The 22,949-nt window shown below is 47.6% G+C and overlaps 1 protein-coding gene across 1 annotated transcript in view; it reads left to right on the top strand.

Annotated features, from left to right (window-relative positions):
- SPATA21 (spermatogenesis associated 21) overlaps positions 1–22,514 on the top strand; it is a 28,153-nt gene extending 5,639 nt beyond the window's left edge. Inside the window, exons 4-13 of the mRNA XM_036229086.1 lie at positions 393–673; positions 956–1,004; positions 4,676–5,121; positions 5,566–5,654; positions 7,991–8,128; positions 10,069–10,140; positions 10,284–10,401; positions 20,765–20,940; positions 21,818–21,992; positions 22,457–22,514. Of these exons, the coding sequence (XP_036084979.1) occupies positions 393–673; positions 956–1,004; positions 4,676–5,121; positions 5,566–5,654; positions 7,991–8,128; positions 10,069–10,140; positions 10,284–10,401; positions 20,765–20,940; positions 21,818–21,992; positions 22,457–22,514 (1,602 nt within the window). The remainder of the gene's footprint in view (positions 1–392; positions 674–955; positions 1,005–4,675; positions 5,122–5,565; positions 5,655–7,990; positions 8,129–10,068; positions 10,141–10,283; positions 10,402–20,764; positions 20,941–21,817; positions 21,993–22,456) is intronic.
- The last annotated feature ends 435 nt before the right edge of the window (positions 22,515–22,949 follow it).

Raw genomic sequence — 22,949 nt, 5'->3', positions numbered from 1 at the left:
AATCTTGAAATCAGTCAGTGTAAAAATCCTCCTTTAAGAAATGCCATGAAGAATTCTTACTCTTTGAAACATCCCTTGGGGAATCCCACTTACCGAGGATCATCTCATTTTCTCTGGGCTCCGAGTCTACCTCTATGGTGAAGCAGTGATCATGACTTTGGGAAGGCTATGCCTCCCATGGTCCTCAATTTCCTCATCCCTCACAATGGGGCCACCAACCTGTGCTCCCTTCTAGGGGTGCTGGGAAAACTCAGTAAGATGATGCTTGCAGTACCTGGACCAGAGTAACCGAGTGATAACTGGTCTCCAGGCGAGTATTGAGGTTCACTTGAGAGCCAGGATGGGGCTCCCCATTTTGGTGTCTTTCTCCTCGGCAGGGCCCAGAGCAGCAGCCCATTCCAGGTCACCAGGCAGCAAATAAGTCAGATATAATGCAATCGACAGAGTCTTCTTGCACCTTGGACAGCTATGGACAGCAACTGGAAGACAAGTCCCCCAAGGAGACAGGCACTCAACACATTATGCCTCAGGGGGTTTTGCCAGAGCCCGGCCCAGGGGGACCTGAGGACAGTTTCCAGGAAGCAATGCCCCTAATTCCTATGATAACTTCAGAGAAAAAGATGGCCAACTCCTTCCCACCATCCATACCAGGACTTAACACACCCCAAGAAGGGTAAGTCATCTTCTGATGCCACTACCCACCCTACTCTCTGACCCCAACAGGATTGCTCCTTTGCTAAGTTACAGGTGGGGTAAATTCTAGTTCTGACTGCTCCTGACCTGGCAAGTCCCTACATGAGGATGTGAGGGAATGAGGACCCCCTCTGAGATTAGAAGGCTAAGGAGATGAGGCTGGTGTGGTGGACCTGAGTGTCCTGGGAGCTAAGAGAAGGTGGGTGCAAGGGGCAATGCTTGATCTGAGCCCCTCTCCCTTGGGGGTTTCTCTTTCATTTAGGGGCAAGGCTATGGAGACCAAGCCAGTACTGGAGCCTGTTCCTCCACAAGTAAGTAGAGCCATAGTGGTGATGGGGTTGGGGGTGGGAAGATTCAGGAGGAGGAAGAGGGCAGGAGCAGAACAGAAACGGGACAGTATTTGGAGTCAAACTGGGGAAAGCATGTGTGCCTGTGTGTCTGAGTGAGTGCGCACAGGTGTGTACATGCATATATGAGCGTGTTTGCACATATGCACGTGTTATGCACGTGTGTGCATCTTGGGCGGGGGTCAAGGATGCTCTCACATTCTGGAGCCCTTAGGTTCACCCCGGGTAGTGACATCAGCATGGATGTCTTCCACTCATTTGCTCTCAGTCACAGCACACAAACCAAAGCTCCCCAACCCCCACCAGCTCTTCCACTTTCTAGTTCTTTGACTTGACCGGGCAGCCCGTGAATACATACATAGTCATCATTTGCGCCTGTCCTTCTCCTGTATCCACTGGCCAAACCTCGACCTTGGCTAAACCCAGCCACTCACTTATCCTCCACCTGCACTTGAGCAGCTCAACACGGCTGGAGAGAAACCCTGTCTGGGTGATGAGTTTCACTCTGACGCAATGACCGCCTACTGTCGGAAGCTCCCGGCAATCCTCTGTTGTCCCCTGGCCGTGATGTTCCCCACCCCCGCTCCAGAATGTCATTTCCCAACAGCACGCTCCATGCCTTGCATCTGGGTTGATGCTCTGGCCTCATGCATCACTAAAAGGTGAGAAGCAATAGACAAGAACCAGCACCGCATCTTCCCACCCCAACTCTACCACCCCTATTTTCACCTGGTTACAGTAGAAGCCATGAACATGGGTCTCTGTCCCCATCGACTGCTGGCCCCCTACTTATTCATTAGGTCTCATTTCCTACCTTTTCTCTCCTTTACGATCAATCTCTCCATTTCTACAAGATCAGTTCATAATCACACAAACCTGGGTTAATATCTACAATACTAGAAACCAAACACAAACGCCTCCCTTGGCCCACATTCCCCTCCAGTTATTGACTGTGAGTACATGTTGTACGAGTGGATGGAAGAAGATGGGTCTGAAGGCCATAGGGAGCCACTGCAGGCTCAGGAGAAGAGCTATGCAGAGGTCAGTCCAACAGCATACATAGGGAGAAGGGGCTCAGGGGAGGCAAAAGGAGAAATGTAGATGTGGAAGGGTTGAAAAGGGGCAAGGAAAGATGTCGGGGCCTTAGCACCATCCTTCACCTGAGCCAAGCGCCTGCCAGGAGCCAAGCCTCGAGCTGGGTCCCGGAATAATCAAGGAGGTTCTGAGACTCCAGGATCTGGATCTGAGATGGGACCATGAGCCCTAGAGCTTGGCAGCCCAGAGGACCATGGGAGAGGTGATGACAGACTGTGCTCATGGCTGCCACCTGAGGTCCCCACCTGGAACCTTCCCCAGAACAATGGGGAGTAAGAGTTGCAAAACTGCTTCTGTTGTTTGTTTGTATTAACCTGACGGAAATTGAGCATTGTCCCTTAATTCAGGAGAACAATCAATGGAGTCTTTGGCAAGGTGGGGAAGTTGGGTCTCCCTTCTGGGCTGCGGAATTATCAACTATAATTATTTCAACACTACCGTTTGCTGAACACTTACTCTGTACTAAGTGCTTTATTCACACTATCTTGCCCCTTCAATGTCACTGAGAAAAGTGACATAATTGAAATTGTTGGTTAATTTATTGAGGATAATGCACCAGTCATGACATTAGGGACTTAATGCTGAATGGAGCTTACATCCACTCAGCATTAACTCATTTCTCTGTAGACAGCAATAATACAAGTCAAGCTAAATAAGGGGAGGGACTTGGAGGCAGAGGATGGATTCTCTGACGGAGTGCTCAGCTGTCTAGGAGGTAACATTTAGGTTGAGACCTGAATGACAGAAAGTCCTGAGCCGTGCACAGATCTCAGAGAACATTCTGGAAAGAGCCAGCAGCGGTGGCAAGGCCCTGATGAACATGAGCTTGTCCAGACCAAGCCCAGCAAGAAGGCCAGAGTGGAGGACGGAAGCTAGGGCGGGAAAGGGTGAGACCTGGAGTCAGAGACGTGGTAGGGGCAGATCACCAAAGGCCTTGAAGTCCAGAGTGAGAGTTTGGAATTTAATTTGAAGTCTGTGCTAAGCCATTGACGTTTTAAGCAAGAGAATGAGATGAGCCGATAAACTGGAAACACTGAGGTAGCAGCTAAGTGGATAATGAACTTGGGGTGGGGGTGGGGGCCAAGGGCAGAGGCCATGGCAGCGCACTGGACAAGACATGGTAGTGCGACTTAGCCCAGGATGGTAGAAGCAGAGATGGAAGATGTTTATGGCTTTGACATGGGTTTTGGAGGAGGTGGTGCCAGCAGGGCTTGCTGATGGGCTGCATGGTAGGACTGTAAGGTGGAGGAAGAGGACTCAAAAGGGCTTCTGGGTCTGGGGCCCAAGGAACAGGTGATGCTGTTGTCCAAGGTGGTGACACTGGGGAAGGAGAGGACGGAGGAACCTGAGGTCTGTTTTGGTCATGTTCTAGACACCCAAGAAGAAGTGTCAAGGAGGACGTCTGCAGTGAGGAAGGACAGAGAAGTCAGGATTGGAGGTGTAAATGTGAGGAAAATGGAGATAACCTCTAGGGAGGGAGTGAACACAGAGCAGGAAAGAGTCCGCGGACAAATCGCGGGGTCTCCGCAACATTTAGAAATGGAGCAAGAGCCAGGAAGAGCCAGCGAAGGAGGCCAGCGAGGAGCAGCCGATGAGAGAGTGGGAGTCTAGAGAAGAAAGCGTTTCCGGAAGGGTGGGGTTGTCATCGCTGGCTATCACTGCTGAGAGGTGGGCTCTGAGGCGAGCGGAGACCCGCCCGTGGCCTTGGGAGAGCAGCTCTGGGGAGCGGTGGGTGGAAACCTGATTGGAGATGGGAAGACAGTGGAGATGCAGGGCAGCCAAGTCCTTCGAGGAATTTGGCTTTGAAAGAAGAGTGGAGGACTGGGATAGAAGCCGGAAGGTTTGGAGTGTCAGGAGGGTTTTTTTTTTCTTTTTTCTTTTAAAGAAGAAAGATAATGGGACATGTCTCCCTGCTGATGGGAGTCATCTAGTGGGGAAAGTAGAGCCGATACTTTAAGAAGAGAGAGTGCATGGCAAGAGCTGCATCTTCGATTGGGAGGGAAGACTGGGCTGGAGCCTGCATGGTCGGCCTGGTGGGAGGTGGGCTGGGGACCGCCCATCCCTGTAATGGGGGAGACGGATGCGCGAGGTAGCTGGATTTGCTGAACGAATGAGTGAGAACTTGTCGAGTCCTTACTGTGTGTTGGTTGCTGGGTAGATATGGATCAAAGAGGCAGACAGGGCCCTGCCCTCATGAAGCTTGCCTCCAGTCAGACGAGCAAACAATGGGCGTGGATCGGCCGCTACAGGCTATGCTGATCGCAGTGGAGGAAATAAATGAATGGTGGGACCCAGAGTAACTCGCTCAAGACCACAGCTCAGAGAGCCGGGAGGTGGCAGAGCCCAGGTCAGGTGTTGGGGAGGACATGGGGGTGGAGCCTAGCGGGATGCATGTGAAATTTGGAGGACATGCTCCAGTCGCCCAGAGAGGAAGGGGCGATGTGAGGATCCCCTGGAGAGTAGGTGGCAGGAAGAAACTTTGTGGGACAGTCTGGCCGGCTGGAGGCCTCCCCGATTCCTTACGCCTGTGCTGTCCCCAGGAGGTGAGGGACACTGGAGAAATGCGGGAGCTGGACTGTGCCCAGAAGCCGCTTCAGGAGCTCCCAGTGGCTGCAGGAGTGCAGAACCAGGGCTTCATGAAGTGCTTGCTGGAAGTGGAGGAGGAGGAGGCCACGCATCGGAGGGCCGCCAAGGCCCGGGCCCTGCCAAGCCGGAAGTCCCCCCGAATCCTGACCCCTGTGCCCACCGCAGCACTGCTTGGCAGCTCAGCCCCAAGCCTGCCTCAGACCCCCACCTCAGTCCCTGCCATGGCCCCATCCTGGGCCCGGCCGCCAGCCCCTGGGCCAGTCCCTGCCCCTGTGGGAGCCCCGGTCCCAGCCTCTGTACCCGCCGCTGTCCTGCAAGCACCTGCCCTGGACCTGGGCTGGAGAAGAACAGAACTCTTGCACCAGAGCAGCGAGAGGAACCTGAGCAGTGCCAAGGCACGGTAGGAGCTGCCCCCAAAAGTGTGTACAGGATCAGAGCTTGTGTCCCCATGTCCCTGGCATCTCTCTCTCAGACTCTTGTCCCCGTCGCTGTACCTGTCTGTCTGCTCTCACGTCCCCTCTCCGTCTCTGCTCACTTCCAAGTCCTCCCTATCTTTCCCAGGTCTCTCTTCCCAAATCTAAGCTCCCTTTCCACTCCTGACCGCTTTTCTCTTTCTAACCTGCCACGTGGCGTCTCTTCTCTGTCTCCCTTCATCTCTGCCTCTCTCCTCCCTTCATCTCTGGGTTACTCCACCTCTCCTGACCAATCAGAGCCTCTGCCAGGGTCCTTCCCATGACGTCCTCTGCCACGGCTTCCCCCTCGTCCTCCTCTAGCTTTTGGTGGCAACCTTGGGCAGGGGCAGAGGCTGGACGTGCACCCTGGACCCAGGTTCTGTTGTCTGCAGGCAGGAGCTGGAAGAACGCAGCCTCATAAAATTACCTCAGAACTGGGAGGAGCGGACGGAGGAGCACCTCACCCTGAAGCAAGAGGAAGGTGAGGCAGGCCTGGCCAGGGAGGCCCCTCACAGGGGCAGGCAGAGCCCCTCAGTCTTTTGGGGTTCATAGACCCAGTACAGGGGTTGGTTTACAGATCCCACCGCAGCCCTGTGTAGTGCACCCAGTAGATTATCCGGTTAGGGGACAGTGCAGAGTAGGGGGCTAACCCAGGCTCACACACCGCTGGGTCAGGAGCCAGAACTCATGCTGGGTCCTGTCCCCTGGGTCCAGTTCTCTTTCCAGTTCCAGGGTTGCCTCTCCGAGTAACTGAAGCAAGTTTGCAAAGCACTTCGGGTTTGGGAGGTTTCTCTGCCTCTCCCCACATGAGCCCACTTTATCGGTCCTCTTTAGAAGCAGCCTGGCCGGAAGGCAGGGCGCCAGGGTCCCCCTGCCTGTCCTGGGCCACCTTTCACCCTTTAACAGGACTGCGTGCCCTGGATGGGTCCCCATTTCCCACCGCATCCCACCCCCACTCAAAATGTAAAAGTTCGAAATACCCAGCCTGGCGTGAGGCGCCGTGGGGTCGGGCCCTGTGACTCCGCGCGCCTGCACTGGGAGCAGGAGCGATTGCTGCTTCCTGTGGGCTCCGGAGGTTGTCTGCTCAGCCATCGGTGCACCCTGCCGGCCTGGCAGCACCGCACTGTGGCCCTAAAAAAGCGGGTGTGCACCCTCCTCCTCCGCCCTTCACTCCTCCCCAAACTCTGGGACCCTCTGGGCCACAGTGGCCCCATCTTCTGCCTTCTCCGAATACACTCTCTAGCTCCCTCTTACTCCATCTTCGAAGTTCATTCCTTTCAGCGTTAAAACTCTCTAGCCACTTTAGCCCCGTCTCCTTGAGCAGAGTTCATGGACAACATGCCATTTTGGCTTAGAGACCCAGGGTTCCCACCATGACCCTCGGCCCTGTCCAGTGAGGAAAGAGCTGGCTACCCTGCTCCGAGGGTTCAAACCATCATGCCTTTTGGAGCATCAGATCTGTTTTTGAGGGTGGTTCTATTTGTTTGTTTGTTTGTTTCCTCTTCCTTTTCCTGCTCGCGGCACATCGCCACTTACCGCGACCCAACTCCTAGCCTTCTCCCTTCCCCACGTCCCCCACATTTCAGTTCTGCGTGTCAGAGGCGTACAGACATAGTCCACTGTGTGCCAGGCCCTAAATGAATACCACCACCCTTGGAGGGTGCGTTGTCGATATGTCCGTTCTACAGGTAAGAAAATTGAGGCCCAGAGAAGGACAGTGACTTGCCCGCGGCAGTCGTATTAGTTTGCCCAGGCTGCCCTAGCAAAGTACCACAAAGTGGGCAGCTTAAAATTTATTTTCTCATATTTCTCACAGTTCTGGAGGCTAGAAGTCCAAGATCAAGGAGGCGGCATGTTTGCTTCCTCTGGAGGCCTCCGTCCTCGGCTTGCAGATGGCCGCCTTCTCCCTGTCCCTCGCTTGGTCTTTCCTCTGTGCCTGCGTTTCTCTGGTGTCTCTCTGTGTGTCCAAACTGCCTTTTCTAGTAAGGACACAGTCAGATTGGATTAGGGGCCTCTCAGTAGCCTCATCTTGACTTAATCACCTCTTCAAGGCCTTCTCTGTAAATACAGTCAAATAAGGTGCTGGGGGGGAGGGCTTCAAAGTATGAATTGGGGGTAGGGGACGCAATTCAGCCCACGACAGCATCCCAACTCGTTACCAATGCAGAAGCCAGTCTTCTCGCCAGGTCTGTTGATTCTAACCCACATTTTGCTGTGGGCTGAGAAACCAGACGCCACACATATTACGACTAACTGGCTCTGCTCTGGGACTTCCTCAGCGTCCTTTGTGGTCCTCCGCTCTGGTCCTAGAAGCCATTTCCATGCAGATACGAGACCACAGATCACCAAAGTCTAGGACCTGGACTCAGAAAGACCTGTCTTGTTTGGTCATCTAACCTCTGAGCCTCCGTTTCCCCATCTTTACAAAAGGAACAAGCATTCTACTTTACTCTTAATTCTTCAACAAGGCTGTTGTAAGAATTAAATGAGAGCGTGGCTATAAAGAGCTCGGCACTGTGCTTGGCGTATAGCAAAGGTGCCCTAAAGTGGGCGTGCCCCTGGTGGCAGGTGAAGGCTGCTAATTAACTTAGCGTTTGCCGCCCCAGCTGAGCCCTCCACCTGGCCTTGCGTGAAGAACGAAGCGCGAAGCGCGTAGATAGGGCCACACCTCCTCCGCTTTCGCTCCTTTAGTTCCTGTGCCCTCCGCCGGGCCATGGTGGTGGAGGTCACTGGGCAGGAGGAGGGCGGTTGCGGGGATCGGGTGAATGGCGGAAACAAGTAATGTCGCCCCCTCACATACCCTCCTGCCCGCGCCAGCCTTCCGCAGTTACTTTGAGATCTTCAATGGCCACGGCAGGGTTGACGCACACAGCCTGGAGAACATCCTGCTCCTCGTGGGCATCTCGCTGACGCCGGCCCAGGTGGAGGACGCCCTGATGAGCGCCGACGTTGATGGTGAGAGGCGGAGGCTTCGTTCGGAGTCCCGCGCAGGGCCAGCTGCACAGGCAGCGTGAGGCCTGCCGTTGCTTTAATGCTCTGCTGTGGCAGTCTAGAAATTCTTAATAATTTTTTCTGTGTTTGCATTTTGCACTGGACCCCACTGGTCTTGAGCCTAAAAGTTAATGTTCTCCGAGCACCTGCTCAGTGCTAGATTCTGGGGACTCAGAGGTGACCAAAATCTACCTCCTGACACCTAGATGGAGGTGATCTCTGAGATCCTTTCCTCTTAGTTCCCCGTGTGTGCTTCATTACATTTCCCCCCGTGACGTGGTCACTCATTTTACCAGCTGTATGACCTTGGACAAGCCACCGAAGTTCACCAGGCCCGTTTCCCCATCTGTACAGCGAGGCTGACGGAAGTACCTGTCTCACCAGGGTGCCAAAAAGATTGAATGAGACGATCCAGGCAAAGCACTGAGCACAACTGGTGAACAGAATGCACCCGGGAGACATTATTCACCCACTAACTATTAAATGCCTACTGTGTGCCCATCCACGTGCTGCCCACTGAGAATAAAGAAACGTGTAAGACCCACATGACCTGCACTTGAGGTGTTCACACAGACAGTGACAGAAAGTAAGAGTCACCGAAGGAAGCGGTGCTTAAGGTGGCTTAGAGGAAGGGATCAGGAAAGAAGGCTTCCTGGAGGAGGTGATGCCTGAGCCAAACTGTGAAAGATTAGGCAGGAGTCAGGCGGGGAGAGAAGAAGAGGGATGTTCCTGGTGGTGGAAATAACCTAGGCGAAGGGAAGAGGGTGCAGGGCAAGTGGAATCATGTTCTGCTGCCTCCGTGACTGCTCATGTGCAAATCCTCACCCACGAGCCAGGAACTGACCTCAGCTCTGGCCCGCTGTGACCCTAGGCAACAGCTTTCTTTTCTCTGCACCTCAAGCCTCATCCCTGATGTGGGGCTGAGAGTTTTAAGCACCCTCAGAGGGTGGTTTTAAGGATTAGAGACCATTCATTCATTTGTCAAGTAGTTCAGAGAACATTTGCTAGGACCTGCCCGTCTTAAGCCCTGAGGATCCAGAGCAGAACAAAACAGACTCAGTTTCTGCCTCCTAGAACCTCCATTCAGTTCCACACTTGATCTTAGCCAAAAGGCCGAGAAGCGATAAATTCCAGATCTTCCAAGTGTGTGGTTCAAGTACAGAGAGGTTTTATGAGAGTGTTTGATGGGGTTCTGACCTGGGCTGGTCTGACTTCTCTGAGGAAGCAGTGTGAAGGGGAAAGAGTTGTTAGCGAAGGAGGTGGAGGGTGTTGGAGAGACTTCTAGAAGAGGAAGTAGCATGTGCAAAGGCCTTTAACAGGGAAGATCGTGGGCCTTGGTGGAAAAGCAGGTTAGTTGGGGGAACTTGGCACCAGGTGAGGCTGGAGACAAGTAACAAAACAAGCAGGTCTAGCAGGGCCTTGAAGGCCAAAGTGTGAATCCGATGTGTACAAAGGTGTTCTCCTGCAGCGACAAGCGCACAGTAATAATGACAGTTGCTGACATTTAATGAGCATGCCTCACATGCATGGCCCTGTTCTGAGCGCTTTGTCTCATTTTCTCTCCCATGAGATAGGCATAATGGTTATCCTCAGCCTGTACATGGGAAAACTAAGGCTTAGTGCGGTTAAAAGACTTTGCCACGATCACCCGGCTAGTAAGTAATGGACCTGGGGTATGAACCCAGACCGCTGCTTTGAGACCTCAAGTTCTGGGAGCTTCTACCCAGGAGATTTTAATTTGCACCTTCTACTTTCCTGTGGGCACTATGCTTTCTGCATTGAATATGTGATCATTTTATAATCAAACCCAGTGAGTAAACGCTAATAACCATGCCTGGGTTGCACTGCCCGAACTGGGTTTGGGAGGCCCCCTGACCCACCCTGCATTCTTCTGGCCTCCACAGGAGATGGCTATGTGGGCTTCAAAGACTTCTTGGCCGTGATGACAGACACCAGGCGCTTCTTCTGCTCCGTGGGTGAGCAGGAACAACCCAGGGCTGGGGGAGGGGCCGGGTGACTGGGGGAGGGGCCAGGTAGCTGGGGCAGGGGCCAGGTGGCTGTGGTAGGGGGCGTCCAGGGCTACCAAATGGTAATGGCAGCCACCATCCCATGTCCCCAGAACAGAATACCCTGACGGACATGGCTCCCCCGAACCCCCACACTCTGCTCTTTGAGATCCTATCCCTGCTGGTGGAGATGCTGGCCCTACCCGAGACAGCCTTAGAGGAGATCACCAAGTGAGTGGGCCAGTCATTGCGGGTGGGAAGGGGGATGCGCGGGTCATGGACACAAAGATAGAGCCTTGTGTTTTGGCAGCCAAGGACTTTCAATAGTTAGGACTCTTAGTGGCAAGTGAAAGAAACCCTAATAAAACTGGCTTTAGCAAAAAGGGAATGTACTGGGTTACGTAACTAGTCAGGGCCTCAGGAATGGCTGGATCCAGAAGACAAGGTGATACCACTAAGGCTTTCTCTCTCCTGCTCGTCTCTGTTCGCTGGCTTCAAGCTCAGCCAGGCTGTTTTCACAGTGGGAAGGATGGCTACCGGCAACCCCATACTCACACTCTTCAGTTTAGCAGTCTTGGCAGCGAGAGACATTTTTTCTTGCAGTACCGGTGTAGCAATCCCAGAAAAAGAATGTGATGGAGCCTGCCTAAGCCAGAGAGCACAAGAGTCGGCCTGGTTTAGTGGTTCATCTAAGGAAGAGATGGCTAAATATAAAAATGACATGAACACTTGAGGGTCGGAGAAGCAAAGGGTGAGAGCAGAATGGCCCAGTTGGTCTGTGTATCACACAGAGGCTTGTCCTTGCCATTCGGTAACTTAGGTCATTTTTTACCACGGACCCAGCCTTTTCTGCATGGGGTGAAGGTGGAGGGTCAGAGGTTACAGGCTGCTCCGGAAACACCAACTTAGCAACCCCAGACAGAAGATCTACTCTACTCCCAGCATCTATAACTCATTCTAAGTATATATAACTCTAAAGAACATTAGTTGTTTTTTTCTCGTGTCTATCCATCCCTCTATTTATTCATCAATCCATATTGTTTTTTATTCATTTCAAAGTAAATTATAGTCATTTCCCTCTAAATACTTCAGGATTACATATTATTAGCTAAAGATCAACATTTGCTTAGATCTTTTTGTTCTTTCTTGAGGTATAATTTATACTCAGTGAAATGCACAAGTCATCACCGTGTGAGTCTCAGTGAATGCCCACACCCCGGCGACCTGAACCTCTCTCAAGACATTTAAAACTATACCATTACTGCAGAAAGGGCCCTCACGACCCTTCCCTGTTGGGCCATGAATCCACCCCTGCAGAGGCAAGCCCTCTTCTAATTTTTTCTATCACAGACGGTTTTTGCCTGTTTTACGACCGCATATAAATAGCAACATACAGTATGGGGTCTTTTCTGTCTAGCTTCTCCCACTCAGCATACTGGTTTTGAGATTCGTCCACGTCGCTATAGGCATCGATAGTCCACTCCTTTTTGTGGCTGAGTGGTATTTCATTACATGAATGTACCACAGTTTGTTCATCCTTCCTTATACTGATGCACTTCTGAGCTGCTCCTCGTCTGGGATTATAATGAATAGAGCTGCTATTAACATCTTCGCGCAAGCCTTTTTGTGGATGTATATTTTTGTTTTCTTGGATAAATACTCAGAAGTGGAATTGTCGGGTCATAGGGTAAGTGAACGTTCACTTACAGGAAACCGCCAGACTTTTTTTTACAAGTGGTCGTACCGTGTACGCTCCCACCGACGATATAAAACGGTTCGAGTTGCTCCACATCTGGAGAAAATTCGGTACTGTCAGTCTTGATCAATTTTAGTCATTCTGGTGGATGTGTCGTGGTGTTACTTATTTTTTTTTTAAACTCACATTTGTTTGTATTCCTGAATATTTTGTTTAGCTTTCCGTATTTTTGAACTTTATATGAGTGGGCTCATATTGTAAGTCTCGTTAACTTGCTTTTTCTCATCAAAGTTGTGTTTTTGTGATTCATCCATGTAGTGCATAGCTGTAGATCATGTACCGTTTTGACTGCTACCTACTATGATGTAGTATGATTATATCGCGATATATGTATTTGTTCTGCAGATGAGAATTAGGGCTACATTCAGTTTCCAGCTGTGGTAGAAACAGTGTGAATATTCCTGTCTATGTCTCCTAGGATGCATGGGCAAGAGTTTTTCCAGAGCGGCAGTTTTCAAACTTTTTGGTCTCATGACTCCTTTACACTCTTAAAAATCACTGAGGACACCACGGAACCTCCATCAATATTTTCTATATTTGACCCTAAAACTTAGAAATTTATTAAATACCTATTAATTTATTTCACAATAATAACCACATTACATGTTAACAGAAAAAACATTTTAAATGAAAAATATATTTTCCAAAACAAAACAAAAAATGTTGGGGAGAATAATATTGTTGCCAATCTCTTAATTTGGCCACATCTGCTTCTGCATTTAATCTGTTGTTTTGGTGGACATACATGAAGAAATCTGGCTTCACGTGTACATGTATTTGGAAAAGGGAATATTTTAAAAGTGTTCTCGTTTAGTAGCCACATATGATGTGGATATATCTCTTTGACATGATACCAAATTTGACAAGTAGTAGTGACTCAAAGGTTGTTTGCAATGTGGACTCTGAAACCACATCAATGAAGCTTTGGTACTCTTTTAAATAAAGATCTATTGTTCTGTCTCGTAGTTTGAATGGATCTTTTCCCACAAATTTTTTGTAACATGCATTGGTCATTTGGAAAATATTGTGTCTCTTCCCAATGTTGGCATGTCTCATTATAATTATATATATAATTATTAATGTTTCCACAGACATCAGAAAAGTCTTTAAGTACTAGAAGTGTTGTGGGGGCTACGGTTCATTTTCACTGCTATAAACTATGCTGTGTATGAACAAGCAGATCCTCATGATAATGGATCTAAGTTTTCCAAAATTCTAACTTTTACTTGAAAGCTTCGATTTTATCATAGGCAACAACTACTGTATCAGTTGTTTTCCTTGAAGTGATGGGCTCAATTCATCCATTTTGGGAAAAATATCTTCCAGATACCCAAGGCTGAATAACCATAGTTTTGTTCTTTCATTGGATGTGTAGGGAGGTCAAACTTTCCTTACGGTCTTAGAGTTTCCCATTGGGGTTTGCATGAGACAGATTAACAGGAGAAAAACATGTATATTTTATTTATGTATACATGGGTGTCCACACACACACACACACACACACACACACACACACACACACATGACCCAAAGAACTGACCGGGCCTAAAAGCTTATATACTCAGTTGAACAAAGAACGGCAATCCTGGAAAGTAACTAAAATGTATGGGCGGACTAAAGGAAGGTGTTCTTTTAACAAGGTCTGTTTGTACAGAGTATTCTCAGCCAAGACTTCCTGTCTCGTGATAAGAATGTTTCTTCCTTCTGGTACAGATAGGGCATCTTTCACAGGGGAATTTTATCTCCTGCTTTTAGAAAGAAAAAAGGTCAGAGTGCCCTTCGTGCATCTATTCTTTTTTAAGTGCCTTTAACTTAAAATAATCAATATAGCAAAGTGGCCTGTTTGGGGATGACATATTCCAAATGCCTTCGTTCCATCTGAAACTTCCTAGAAGTTTCATATATTAAAAGCTTAGTTGGTAAGCAGGGAGGGAAATTCAAGTTAGAAGTTGTGAAGTAAGAGCTCTGGAAAAAGGGGGAAGAAAAAACATAGATTGGAAGACGCAGAAAAGAACAAATCTGAACACATTGTCCCATATTTCACTGGATCCATCTCTTTGTCCTAAGAATAGGTCAGTTCAGTTAGACAGTTGTGGCTCACTGTAGGGGGTGGTGGCGGAATGGGGAGTGGGGAATCACCCCGGTCCTGTCTCTATGTGGTGCTAGCGATCAAGCATTTAATGAGGGACGACAAAAAGAGAAATCGAGGTTAATGGTTAGAACAAATTGCAAACTCAGTTTTCGGGTGCAAAGGGCAGTTGGTCAAGAAGACTTTTACACGTTGGGCTCAAAGCATCTTTAATGGTAAAGTGAAGACAGGCAGGGGCAGTCTGACAATTTGCTGGCTTGCAGTTTGTATGTCCTTGGTGATGTCTCTGTGTGATTGGATATTCCATACAACTGTAGGCACGAAGGTTGTTTATATTTGATTCATTGTGTGGATTTTTTTTTTTAAGTTTCTATTAAGCCATTCAGCTTTAGCTTGCAGGGCTTCGAGAAAAGGGCAGTCTTAGTTATTAGTGAAGCCAGGTTGGGAGGATGGGATTAAAAATGGAACCATTAATTCCTGATGAAATGCGCAGAATGGCAGAAGACACTTTGTAAAAAGGACAAAAAGCTGGAGTCAGTGAACATGGCATGGCCCGACAACCCACAAAGGCATGTTATTGTTCTTATTGAGACAGAATTTTCTTTTCTCTACAATCATCTCCAGTTTTCCCAAAGATAATCAGACTAATTTGTTTGTAAATATAAGTCTAGTCTCATTAAAGTCGGCTTGACTCTTTATATAACTGTAGCAAAAAATAGTGATTGATTATATAGGTTCCTCTTGAGCCTGTTCTGCTGGGATTTTTAATAAGGAATCTTGGATTGAACTTTTAAAAGCCTCTCGAGGTTGAGAAGCCAAGTCAAGAACTTGCCATCAGACTTAAAACTACGGTACCTATAGATTTGGGTGAATTTCTCTTTTTGTAAGGCCCTCAAGATTTCTTGAGGTGTACAGGCCTGCCAGGAAATGACCTTTACTCACCTGTAAGACCTGGCACTCTGAAAGTCAGGTATCAGGCCAGGGTTTTAAGAAGATTGTCAAAGCAGTGGCTCCTTAACATCAACTTTAGCTCTTTAAATCTGTCTTGTGTTTCATATCTGATCTATGTTCACCATTTTCAACTATGATTAGTATCAAAGCTTTGGTAGTATAATCAATGTTTTTATATCCTGTAACAAAGAGGATAGATTCTTATCAAATTTATGTAAGAACCTATATTGCCATGAAAACATTTATGAAAATAAAAATATTTCTTAAGAGTTTTTTAATCTTAGAGCAATCAGGTAAGGAGAAAAAGACCTTTTAATTTTGTTTATAAAGATATATATATATATATATATATATATATATATATATATTTTTTTTTTTTTTTTACCAAATTGTTATGTTACAGACAGTGTAAAAGAAAAGAGGAAAAGGATTTTTTAAATCTGGAAAATGAACCGTTAAGGAACCAGCAATGTTCCCCACAAAAAGTCATGAAATTATGATCATCCTCATCCATTCAGTCTCATGTAACTGATTTTCATTCTGCCTGACCTTGGGTTAGCAATTTTATGAATCCATATTTTTTTCCATCAGAGTTCTGGAAATTCTTCCTTCAGTGGTATGGCTTTAAAGTTATCAGTAATCTGTAATCCAGTGTACATGTCAGAGTCTGTCATAAATTTTTTGAAGATTAAGTATTTTTGCCTTTAGTTAATTCTAAAAACTTTCAGAGAAGAATCAGAATAAAACCATAACTGTGACTTACAAAAGATATTTGAGATATACAACATTGTTAAACTCCTATAATAAATCTACTTAATTTTAGCCAACCTGACTACACAAGATAGCTCTCTCCCTTCCTCTCCATCTCCCTTCCTCCTCTCTCTCTCTCTATACCCATTTAGGTTTTTGTCCTTTATTTTCCTTTTTTATTTTAAAAGAAACTTTAAATACCCTTAAACTAAGACAAAATCACTTTTTCCTTTACCAAAAGCATATTTTTCATACCTTTTCTTACCACAAATATATCTAATTTTCCTTACATAGTTTTTTTTAATCCCTAATAATTCTTAGTGGTCTTATTTACTTGTATTTGTCGACATAAGAAATGTCCCAACCTGTAGAAACATTTTATACGAGTTTGTTTGAGTCAAACTGATGATCTGTGCTGGGGAGCCAAGATCTCAAATGCTCCACAGAATGGTAGTTTTGCAACTTCTTTTTATGCATTTGAAATTAAGGCGAGGATGTAAGGAAGATTACGTAGAGACAGGAGAGAGCAAGGCAGGAATTGGCTCTCATGAGAGTGGTTATGTCTTACTAGGAGGGGTCAGAAAGGCTGGTTCACTCATTAGAGCACCCCCCAGGCAGTGTTACGCATCTCTGCGTAGCTGGTAGCTGCGTCTCTCCCGGGATTCTGATACACTAACTAATCCCAGTGGCTTCCGTCTTCCTGAACACCAACGTCTGTCTTCTTACCTGAGTCTACTGTATTCTGCCTGGGAGACCACTTCTTGACTGCAGTCCAGAGAGTACCCCTCAAAAATTTCTGGGGAGATCATAAAGCTTACCTCATTGGTGTCTTTCTACCATCTTGTGCTGCCTTGTCCAACATCTGACAGCAGTTTCATGTTTTGTTCATGTATCTAGTTATTTATGACATTAGGACAAGTTTAGTACTGGTTGCTCCATCAACAGAATCAAACAGGATTCTGTTTGTCTTCAATTTTTTTCCCCTCTTCTTCAGATTGGGTGATGTCTATTGATCTGTCAAGTTTACTAATTCCTTTTTCTGCTGTCTCCAATCTGATGTTAAGCCCATTGAGTGACTTTTTCATTTCAGTTATTACACTTTTTGTTCTCGAATTTCCATTTGTTTCATGTTTATAGTTTCTCTGTTCATTCACCAAGATCGCATTTTCCTTCAATTATCTGAATACATTTTTAATAGCTCCTTTAAAGCTGTTGTCTACTAAATCCAACATCTGGGCCACCTCAGGGTTGCCTTTTATGATTTTTTTTTTCCTTACTATGGGTCACATTTTCTTGTTTATTTACATATCTGATGATTTTGTTAATTGTGTCCTGGACATTTTGGATGATATGGTTTAGAGACTGGATTCTGTTATCTCATTGGATGACTGTTAATTTTTGTTATGTAGGCAGTTCAATTACTAGCTGATCATCTTGAATTTGTAGGCTTCGTTTTTTAGTTTCCTAAGCCCTCTAACTTGTTCAGACTCAACTTTCAAATTCTTTTTCTTATGTGGATTTTAGTTTTAGGGAAGGTCTAAAGTAAGTAAAGGTTGGCAAATTATGGGCTACAGGCTACATAGAACCTGCCGTTTTTATAGATAAACCTTTATCAGTATATAGTCAACATCCCTTCATTTACATACTGTCTAAGGATTCTTCCATGCTACAATGGCAGAGTTGAGTAGTTATTTATAATAACTTCTGTGGTGGTGAAATTTATCTCTCCTTGTAGTTACATCAGAATTTGCTTTATATTTCATGTTTAGAACTTTATTCTCTAAGGAACTGAACATTTTATCATAGCAATCATTTGTGTGTCTGATAATGCTTTTTGTCTTAAGGCCTAGTTTTTAAATATTAATAAGGCTCTATCAATTTTCTTTTGCTTAGTAGTCAACCAATATAACTTTCTTTATCCTTTGAGTTAATTTTTTAAAATTTACATCAAAGTAATAGGTGCTCATCATTTAAAAAAGCCAAATAATCTATAAAGGTTTATAATAAACGCTAGCAGTTCCCTACCCCACTGCTTACCACACAACCCCTTCTGTCAAGTCTACCTTCCAAAGGCAAACACTTTTGACTTGCTTCTTTCTTCTAAATAATGTGCATGTACTACGATATTTTGGTTAGTGACTTTTAGACTTGTACCTATCAGTTTCCCATGATAGTGAGAATTTAGCTGTCTGAGACAACTGTCTCCTGAGCTCCCGCTTCCGCATTCCAATATATTATTATTTTTGACTAAATAAGTATTTGAGGTTTTTATTATTATGGCTATGCAATGATTCACAGCTGAACATTTTAGTATACTATGGTTCCATTTCCTTTGTATGTTTTTTGTTTGTTTGTTTGTTTTTTAAATGTCCTAAAATGGGTGATTGCCTTCATTTTTTTTTCTTTGTCTTCATTTTTGCTGCTCCCTAGAGTTTCTTTTTCTTGGAGGCGTGTTCTCAGTAATTCCATTCTTCTTGTTTTTCGATTGCTTTCTTTTTAGGCCTGCTGCAGAACGTCTTGGGACTCTTGTCATCCCATTGTTCCTTCCTTTACTCTGATTAGGATTCTGTTTGCTGAATCACACGTCTAACTCTTCTTCTGTTTGTTTGGTTTGCTTTTAAAAAAAGGGGGTAGGGGTGGGGAAGAGCATGTTTCCCGGTAGGTTTTTTTAGGGTTAGAAAGGCAGGAATTCAACATGAGGTACTAAAATTCCAGCCTTCAAAATATCTGTCTTTTAATCTACAGTGATCCGATCTACACGGGTCGTCCCATAGAGCAAGCGCACTGCCGTTCGGGGTCTCTCTCCATCTTCTTTTACATTCGCCTCTCTCCTGTGTTCCATCTCGTTTTCTGGATGTACATCTTCCTTTTCTTCTTTAGTTTAGGCCCTTGTTTTGGAGACATGTGCTCTCCAGTAGCTTCTTGAGAAAGGATGCATGGGAGGTGAAATTTTTGAGATTTTGATGTTTATTCTATCTTTGAATTCACTGAATAGGTCAGCTGGGTACAGATTTCTAGGTGTATTTAGTTAAGGAATATACCCCCATGTATTATAGTTCAAACAAGATAGTTTATTTTTCTCTTATACTGACAGTCTAGAGGAAGCACGCAGAAAAGTGAAGTCCCCCCCCGCCCCCAAGCACCCAGTTTCTTTCCAATTCATCGTTCCCTGGGTCAGTCCTAAGTCAACTTGCCAGCAACAAACCTGAATTCAAGCCCACAGGAAGGGAAGAGGTGACAAGCAAACAATTTTCACTGTGACTAGGAAAATTGCACACACTGCTCCTGTCCTATTGGCCTCTGTGGATGAAGTTATTTTCTAGTCCATCTTTTTATTCAGCGTGTTGGGTCTAGATTCAATCTCCATGTGAGGGCTCTGGCATTCATTTTCCATTTTCTGTGTGTGAAGCCCAACAAAATACAACATTTCAGGCCCTAAGAACAGGCACAGGCCCTGGTAGAACCATCAGCTTAAGCCCTAAGGGTTTCCCAACATTCTGAGTGCAGTGCATGCCCACCCCTCACCACCGCCTACCAAGCCACAGGTGGTCCGGCCCTCCCATCTCGCTGCCCACATCTTCCCTTCTACTTCACACACCAGGCTCAAGCCCCACTGGCTCCTTGCTGTTCCTCAAGTTCACTAACCTCCTTGCAACCTCCTGGCCTTTTCTCTTGCCATTCCCCCTGCCTGGAGACGCTTCCTCCAGATATCCATTTGGCTTGCTTCCTCCCCTCGTTCTGCTCAAAAGCCATCGCCTCCCAGACTTTTGCTTATTACCATGAGCAAAATGGCCCCTCATCACTACCCCTTAACCAGCTTTTGCTTTCCCTCAGAGCACTCATTACTACTGACATAGTATCATATTTGATTTATTTGTGCATGGTCTGACTCTCCCACTGGATACGTGCCTAGGTAGTTGATTCAGAAAGGGATTCCAAGGAATGGAAGTGGGGAAGAGATGTGAACAGCAAAGGAGGAGGAGCCAATACAAGGATGTGCTATTGAGCCAACCACCCCGGGATCTTCCGAGGAGACTGAACGGTGGCTCAGAACTCCGTCAGGGGAAGAAAGCGAGAAGCCTGTACATTTCAGCTGCTGGCTCCTTGGCCCAAGGGTGGCCCCCTCCAGGTGTTTAATTCCCCTGCACTTCTGGGTTGCACACGGGTCAGAGAAGCTCTGGGGCAAGAAGCAAGAGGCTCTGGCCTGAGGTGCGACCATGTCGGGTTATCCCTGTGCAAAGGTGGTGGAAGCCCACGTGGAAGTGGTTGCCGCGGCAGTGGCTACAGTGAGGTGAGGCTGATAGACTATGATATGGGATCCTATGTGGATATACACCCATCACCGCTTTTCCCCAAGCACAAAGGAGGAGCCAGCACACAGTAAAAACTCCATAAATACTTGTTGAATGAATGAATGGTGCTGCAGTCTAGTGGATAAAAGGCAAGTTGTGATGATTAAAAGAAAGCGAGCCGTGGGTTATGATGGAGTAAGTACAGGTTGTCAGGGGGGCCCGCAGGGGGAGCCTACGGGAGAGAGGACTTTCTGGAGGAGGCAGCCCTTAAGCCGAAATCTGGAAGATGAGCAGGAGTTAATTGCATGGCAGACTTATGAAACACTTGCACATCTAAGTAAATATATCAGTGTATCAGTGATGAAAATTATAGGTAACATTTACCAAGCTCTTTCCATGGGCCACACGCTTTGCTGAGTGCTTGATGAGCCTTGTTATTTAACCCTTTAACACAGAGACTGTTTGATCGATTTTACCCAGGGGAAACCTGAAGTCAAGTGACTTGTAGTGATAAAGAAGAGATAACCATTTTCCCCCATTTTACAGAGGGGCGACTGAGGCCCAAAGCAGAGCAATGACTTGCCCATGGTCACAGGAAGTTAATGGCAGAGCTGGGACTAAAACCCGGGTCTCCCAACTCCTGGGCTTGTGTCCCCGCTCCAGAACTGGCCAGACAGAACAGGCATTCAGGAAGAGTGAGGCAGGAGGGTGAGTTACACCTGGCCACGCTGAGCTGAGTGGGCACTGCCTCCCCAGCTATTACCAAAAGAAGCTGAAGGAAGGCACCTGTAAGACCCGAGAGATGGAAATGACCACAGGCCAGCTGCGGTCCCGGAAGAAGCTTCCCCACAACCCACAGCAGGCAGACGCTTTGGAAATCCCAGAACGAAGGGTCCTCAGGATTCTGAGCCGTTTGAAGCAGCAAAACTATGGTGAGGGCCCTGGAATGGTGGGGACTCTGGCCTGCCCATGTGGCCTCTTTCCCTGGGCTCCGACACAGCCATGCCCAAGACCTAAGAAACATGGTTTCCCACTTTGGGATTAACCGTGTCCATCAGTCCATACGCTGATGATCATTGTCCCATCTCCAGACCACTAACAAGGGCTTTCTACACGAACTCTTCCCAGTGCCTTCCCCCTAAGCACAGATAGGTCCCAAAAGCCTGGTCTGAGAAGGGAGGGTGATTAGCACTCCCACCTTTTTGAGCACCCGCTGGGGTCACTCGCTGTGCTAGGTCTTTTGCAGATGTGGTAGAATTTATTCCTCATAATCACGTATTTACCCCATTTTATGGATGAGAAAACAAACTGGGTAAGTTTAAGCAACTTGCCCAAGGCCCACAGCCAGCATGTCAGAAAGGGCAGTTTATGCCCAGATCTCACTCCAAAACCTGTGCTCTTACCACTGACAAGGTGGCCTCCCCATAATAGTAGGTACCACCCTTTAGATGCCTACTGTGTACCAAGTGATGGGCTAGGAGCTTTCCAGAGTCTAGAGTATGCCTACCAGAGTTACCCAGGACCCATCGCAAAAAATATTGGCTCCTTTTTGAGCTGCTATTAGCCCTTTTGCTGTGCTCAGCATTCACCAGGGCTTTTTGTATATACTATACCTTTAGTCCCCATCCACTGTGAGGTGGGTACCACTATAATCTCCAGTTTATATAGAAGCCTAGGGAGGTAGAGTAAATTGCCCAAACCCACCTAGCTCATTATGTGGCAAGCCAGGGTATCACCTGGGTCTGCCTCCTCCCAATGCTGGGCATGCTCTTAAGCATTTCCCTCTCCTGCCTCCTCCTCCCTTGCCAGCTGCCAATCTGCAGAGCCCCTATGCCCAGGTGCCCTGCATCCCACTCTGCCCGAGGCTGGACAAAAAGACGGTCCGCCGGAAACAGAGCAGCCACTACATGGACCAGTGCACGCCCACCAACCTGGGTCCCGACATCCATAGCCTCTTCCTCCAGTCAGGAGCTCAAGGAAGCAGGTGAGTGCCCCAAGGGCAGGGGCCACAGCCCAGGCCCATCCATCTCCTTCCTCACGAGGCCCCTGGCATAACCTGAGGAGAATCCACTCTTCCAAACAGGGAGAGAAAAGGATAAAGAAGGGAGCTTAATCCTTGTTGAGGGCCTTTGTACCAAGTAGATTGTTCATTAAGTCAGGGTGCTTGCTTACGACTTCCTGTGCCCAGGACTCAGGGTGGCACTACTCTCGGGTCCTTTGCTCGAGTCTGATTCCATGTTAGTGGTGGAAAACAAGCTCAGTGGCTAGGTAGAGGGAAGCTTCCGCTACAGCATCCCCCTCCCAGCATTTTGGGAATAAAAGAACACCTAACTGGGAACCAAGCCAAGCCTGACCGCTGGCTCCATCACTTCCCAAGGATGGCCCCCTCTCATGGGCACCTGGGGATGGCTCATTTCCTCCCACCCTTCTCCCCGCCGCTCTCCTTAGGGAACACAGCTCTGACAGCCGAAAGTGGCTCAGCTCTGTGCCGGCTCGGACCCACTGACTGCAGAGCAGCTCTGGGCAGCTGTTTGAGGCCTGCGGACATAGGTCATCAGGCAGAGGATGCTGCTGGGTTTGCCTTTGTGGCCTGGTAAGCCAGTAAATACCAAGAACCTCGGCCTGTGCCTGGTGCTGGGGCCCCTACCCTCTGGGCACCCATCTGCTCCCTTGACATTTTGGTGGCAAGGAAGACCCCACTCCCAAGTCTCTACCCTACCCCGCGGCTCTCAGGGTACAGGGCCTTAGCCTGTCAGGCCTGGGAATCCCTGAAGCAAGATGCACTTCGAAACCCTGTCCAGGGTCAGGGCTTCTGCTAGAGGTGGCCCTGGGTGCAAAGTCTTGACCTCCTGCGCACTCTCAGACAGGGAGCCCCGCGAGGGCAGGAATTCTCTCCCCACTTGCTCAAAGGGAAGGATGACCCTAAGGGAAGTGCCCACAC

This window comes from Rousettus aegyptiacus, unplaced genomic scaffold, assembly GCF_014176215.1.
Source record: "Rousettus aegyptiacus isolate mRouAeg1 unplaced genomic scaffold, mRouAeg1.p scaffold_m13_p_1, whole genome shotgun sequence".
NCBI classification, from domain to species: Eukaryota; Metazoa; Chordata; class Mammalia; order Chiroptera; family Pteropodidae; genus Rousettus; species Rousettus aegyptiacus.
Note: the sequence above shows the minus strand (reverse complement) of the source record. Positions and strands in the feature narration are given on the sequence as shown.